A 5,588-nucleotide genomic window follows, 5' to 3' on the forward strand; every position below is an offset into this window, starting at 1 on the left:
CAAGAAAGGTCAAAATTCACTTAACAACTGTCTCACTTAGCAGCAGAAATTTGGGGCTCAGTTGTGGTTGTAAGTCAAGGACTACCTGTATTAGCATTATTCATAAGTACCTGTTTATAGTAATGTGGTTTCCTTGCCTATAGACTGTTATTCCAAGTTATCTGATAGAAGTCCCTGTGCTTGAGATGCTCCAGTGATAATCACCAGCATGTGCTTATTTATTCCCCATTTAAACATAGATGTTGAGATATGGACTGTTCTGTCACTTTTGAGTTCTTGCTTATTGGAGAAAAGAGCATGTGCATAAGACTGACTAATATATTGACACAATTAAAATGTACAAGCTGTTTGATCTGGTGTGTGCCTTGTATGAATACCGGGAGCTGCTAGACTTTATGTATATCCTGTAGAAGAGTCTTTTGCCTGCTTCAGTTTTCATATTCTTATATCATGTTGTTAACAGATCTGAAGTTAGAGGACAATTTGAAATTCAAGGTGGTCTTGGGCTGATCTTGATACCTATTAATATTTACCAGCATGGGATATTAATTAGGGGACTGGCAAGCATTCCAAAAAATTCAAGGTACATAAAGAAAAAATAAGAAAATACTGAGAGATGGCAAATGTGCTTCTTCTCAATAGAGAAGCAAACCATTAAATGCTATGGTTTGCTTCAACAATAAGCAAAATAGTAAAGAAAATCTGCTTATTTGTTTTTTAACTAGAAGCTAATCTTTTAGGTCTAGATTGCTATGAGTTTGGAAAGTGATTATAGTCTTCCAGCAGATAGGATCAGTGAATTTTTTTCACATTAACATCAAAAATTTCCTTTTAATCTTTGTTGTCCTGGAATAATGCTGAGATATTTCAGGCACTCCATTCTTTTGTTTAGTTTTCTTTAATCCACTCTATCAAGGAGGTTGGTTTCGTTTGTTTGGCATGGAGAAAGTGCGAGGAATCTGAACGTAAGTGCAAACATTACAGAACTCTAAGGGTGATTAAGCTAATGAACGCTAAATACATTTGAGTTTAAAAGAGAGTGACAAGTGATAGGAGAAGGGAACATTCAGGACCATTTCAGGAGGAAGATCTAGAAGAGCTAGAATGACTAATACTAAATGTATATAAAAGATTTTTGGTGCCTAGTTCTTGCTTATGGAGACAGAAATGAAAATAGTTTTAAAATTCTTTTACATTGCAGCTGTGAAATAATAATAATACATATAAAATATAAGTTATCCATGTAACATATATTAAGCAAAAATTCTCCCAGATCCAAACCATTGATTCCAGACAAATTTTGGCACTTCTTATTTAAGAAGTTAAACCCTACTATAAACAGTTTATTCTAAATCATATGTTGGCATTGACACTTGGGAAATGAAAATAAAAATGTAGAAAGCTGTCTTGTAGTAAGCGAAACCAGAGCTAGTCTAGCATAATATTATCAGTTCACTGGCAATTGCAGAAATATTTTTCTAGTTCTATTTTGAGATGTTAGAAATTGAATCTGGGGTCTTCTCCTTGCAAAGCATGTTTTGCCTGCCCTATGGAGTTCTTTTTTTTTTTTTTTACTGTGCCGCACTGTGTGTTTTTGTCTGTGGGGACTGATTGATTGATTATGTGCCATCAGAGTTACGTCAACTTTTAGGGACCAAACAGATGCATTTTCTTAATGATGATCTGTCACTAACCTGATCCTCCAGCACCTCCAATGATGCACCATCACCACTGTAATTAAGTCCATCCAACTTGCTGCTATTCTTTCTCTTCTTTTTTCCTTGTATGGCATAACAATAGCTGATGATATGAAAGGTAGAGCTATAGATGTAAGCACTTCTTGCTTTTTATTCAAGCTCAAGATAATGTTTCAAATGTTTGACTGTTGTTGTTTGGTGATTCAGTGATTTTCCTGAGAATACCTTGGATAGCCAAGAAAAGAAACCAATGGCTCATCAAACAAATCAATCCAGAGTTCTCACTTGGGACATAAATGACCAGATTGTCTTATTTCAGCTATATTATGCAAAGATCTACCTTTCTGGAAAAAAAAACCTCTATTGCTGCAAAATTATTCCTATAATAAGTAATGGGGAAAAAACATTAGCCTTTGGCCTTGGCGACTAACCAGTGCATGAGAAATTATTAGAGGAATTGGCATTTCTATCTTTCCTATCAGCTATTGTTATGCCATACATGCACTTTTTGACAAGATATTATATCACTTCTCCACTTTAGCGTTATAAAACATCAACAAAGTAGATGAGATTCTGTGTATATATTTCTGTGTTGAAGTCAGAAGGTGGAATTAGCCTACCCAATAATAACTCTTTCCTGCCACAAGTCCATTAAAGAGAAACTTTCCCTCCCTTGTTTATTGTTCTAGTCTACAACTTCAGTGGTTATTTGCTAACCATTACTAATAACTGAATTATGGTTGGAATTAATTATCTATAAGTGTCTATGAATTTGGTTTTGCTTAGATCCAGTTAAAATATAGTCAGGTGAATTAAAAATTCACCATTATTTTCTGTGTGGAAGCTAATATGAGCATGTGAAGTGTAGTGAGTAGAATAATAATGAGATGTGACTTGGATGTGAAATTGGTAGTACACACAAGGGCACATTATGCACATAAAGGTGGGTTTCAAATAATCCATTATGACTTTTCTGCACCACAATAATAGCTGAGAAAGATAAATAGCTTTTTTGTTTGTTTTTATCTGATAACTTGATAATTTTGATAATTAGCATTAAACTGTTAGGCTTTCCCCAAACCAGTACAGTACTAGATTTAGAAGCTTCACAAGTAGTCATTCAAGGACATAGTTCTCAATAAACTATTTTTTTTTTGCGAGAAACACTGTTAATGAAGAAATCCAGCAAAGGGCTTAACATGCAAGCCTCAAAATCTTACATTTTTTTGTCTTGTTTGGTGGAGCAGTGGACAAAAAGAGTCCCGCTTTTGGGTAGCAAGCAAGTTTGGCTGTTGTGGATTGTTATTGTAATGGACCAATCTGGTCTTGTGTGCCATTCTTCCAACATTGCCTGATCTATCATTCACAAATCCCTTTACCATTGCTTAAAGAATTCCAGGATCAATAATACTGGCTTTCTCAGCGCTTATGTTGCAACCTGCAAAAAGCTCCCTCCTTCTACAGGTGCTCTGAGTCAGAATGCAGGATGACTAAGGTAAGGTTTGTTAAGAGCAAATGCTTTCTAGTCTTTTAGCATTGCAGTACATGGGAGCCGCAGCACACCCTGCTTGACATGGCCACTCCTCCCTTGCCCTGAACACTCGCCAAAGGATTGAGAGAGAAGAGCCAGAAGGAGAACAGCTACTTCAAGGGACTAGTTGTTCCTTTCTGCACTTGGAGAAAACTGAAGCTTTTTTATGTTGGGGAGATATTGCAGCTGGAGAAAACAAATGGCGTTACAAATAAACCACAGTTCTGCAAGCAGCCAAGGTCTGTCCTGAGAAGCTCTGCTATGTAAATGCCTTGCTATCTGGCATATTATTTGTATTGTATCCAGGATGTTATTTTTCAAGCAGGAAGCTGATTAGGAAAGTTTTGCTCAGCTGAAGAGAGTATTTGAATTCTTCTGTCACTGGACTGGATTATTAGTATCCAGTCAGACTGTGCAGAAAGAAAATGCTGTTGTTTAAAAATGGATATCTGGGTTCCATATGGTATAGCCTTATCAGGATAAGGAAAGATAGATAGAAAGACAGGTAGAGATAGATTGAACATTCGTGCATTTGATGTGTTTGATTCACTTTTTAAAAAATTATGCTGTTGGGATAACTAAGAAAGGTAGGAAATTAGCCTGATAAATTTTGTTTTGCACCAACTTGTTGCTGAAGGAATTGTGTACATTTTCAGGATATATTGAATTCATAGTTGGAAAAGGAATTCACCTGGGCTTATTTAAATATGGATAACCTACATAAAGAAATTGATAGGTCTTCTTTGCTTTAATGCACTAATTCATCTGTTTAGCAAAGCCAGGAGGAATGTTTTGCACTTACTGTAATATAACGATAGTACAAATCGTATATATTTTGCAAGCTGTGTATTGGCTCCGTATATAGTTCACTCTGTATATAGTTCACTACAAGAAATTAAGCCAGCTCAGAGAGCACCAAGGACCCCGCATAGTTCGCTTTGCTCATGAATTTATAAATTAACCAGTGCTCTGTTTAAAATTTCAGTTTCCAGGAACACTTTTTAAAAATGTGTGGGCTTAGGGAGACAAGCATAACAAAAAGAGAAATGGAATTTATATATCGGGATAAATGTTCATCTCCAGAGATAAAGAATTCTTGCCTTGGATGTGTTTGTACAGAATTTTTATGTGTAGATCATGGAGATTTGTATGATGATCTTTGGGCAGATTGTTTTTGAGGAACAGGTGTGTCCAACCTGATCACTTTTTCTCTTTAATGCCCTGTTGAGAAATGCATTTGTTTAGGCATGATGTTGATGATGACAATCACTTGACATGTATATGCTTGTTAGAGAAATGCCTACCGCAGTCTTTTAGAAGTGGCAAGTTTGGAAAGAGTCTTTACAGGTAAATTGTGTAACTGTGATATCTTTGACAAGATCTAAACCATACACAGGACCATATTAATTGAATTAAAAGGTTTTTATTGAAACAGAACTAGCCAGATCAGTGTGGTGAACCTCATTATCCAGAGACCGCCTTTAATGCAATATTATTAAAAGAATTCTTGGCAACTCTTACGTAAACTCTCCTTGTGTTGTCACATCTGATAGAAGTTGTTCCATACCATTGACACAATAATTGCTTCTTATTAAGAGTTCTTTTGGCTTTTTTGTTGTATTGTGCTTGAAAAACATTAATCTTTTATTTATTATCTACAATGCATATCAATAATGTGTTGCAATATAGATAGTGCTAACACATGCATTAGATGTAGTCCTTGGTATGTTGTCTTTAGCTAACCTTTCCCCTCCCACCTTTAGTGATGCATGTTCTTATGGATACATGAGTGGATGGATGCATATTAGAATGTTCTGCAATTACAAATAGGCTTCATAATTTTAATTTTAGGGTCCAAAATTTGGTTGCTTTTGACTGAATTGGCATAAAAATATAATATGAATACAAGTGAAATGTGCTTTAGGCTTTATTTCCTTTTCTTTGTGAAAAAGATGGTTATATCTATATGTCTTAAATTAGAGAAACAAATGATGTTATTATAAACTTGGTAACATTTTTTTTCAGTGCGATTGATGAAGGATCATTAGTTTTTTAAAGAGTACACAGAAGAGCAACAAAGATGATTAGGGGACTGGAGGCTAAAACACATAAGGAACGGTTGCTGGAATTGGGTATGTCTAGTTTAACAAAGAGAAGGACAAGGGGGGACATGATAGCAGTGTTCCAATATCTCAGGGGCTGCCACAAAGAAGAGGGAGTCAAGCTATTTTCCAAAGTGCCTGAAGGCAGGACAAGGAGCAACGGGTGGAAGCTAACCAAAGAGAGAAGCAACCTAGAACTAAGGAGAAACTTCCTGACAGTTAGAACAATTAACCAGTGGAACAACCTGCCTCCAGAAG

At 35.8% G+C, this 5,588-nt stretch overlaps 1 protein-coding gene across 1 annotated transcript in view; it reads left to right on the forward strand.

The window, feature by feature from the left end:
- The first annotated feature begins 3,313 nt into the window (after nucleotides 1-3,313).
- Nucleotides 3,314-5,588, forward strand: part of ABLIM1 (actin binding LIM protein 1) — a 151,047-nt gene continuing 148,772 nt past the window's right edge. The window contains exon 1 of the mRNA XM_015815819.1: nucleotides 3,314-3,467. Within this exon, the coding sequence (XP_015671305.1) occupies nucleotides 3,395-3,467 (73 nt within the window). The 5' untranslated portion in view covers nucleotides 3,314-3,394. The remainder of the gene's footprint in view (nucleotides 3,468-5,588) is intronic.

The sequence above is a fragment of the Protobothrops mucrosquamatus genome, unplaced genomic scaffold (genome assembly GCF_001527695.2).
Source record: "Protobothrops mucrosquamatus isolate PMUCROS unplaced genomic scaffold, P.Mucros_1.0 scaffold378, whole genome shotgun sequence".
NCBI classification, from domain to species: Eukaryota; Metazoa; Chordata; class Lepidosauria; order Squamata; family Viperidae; genus Protobothrops; species Protobothrops mucrosquamatus.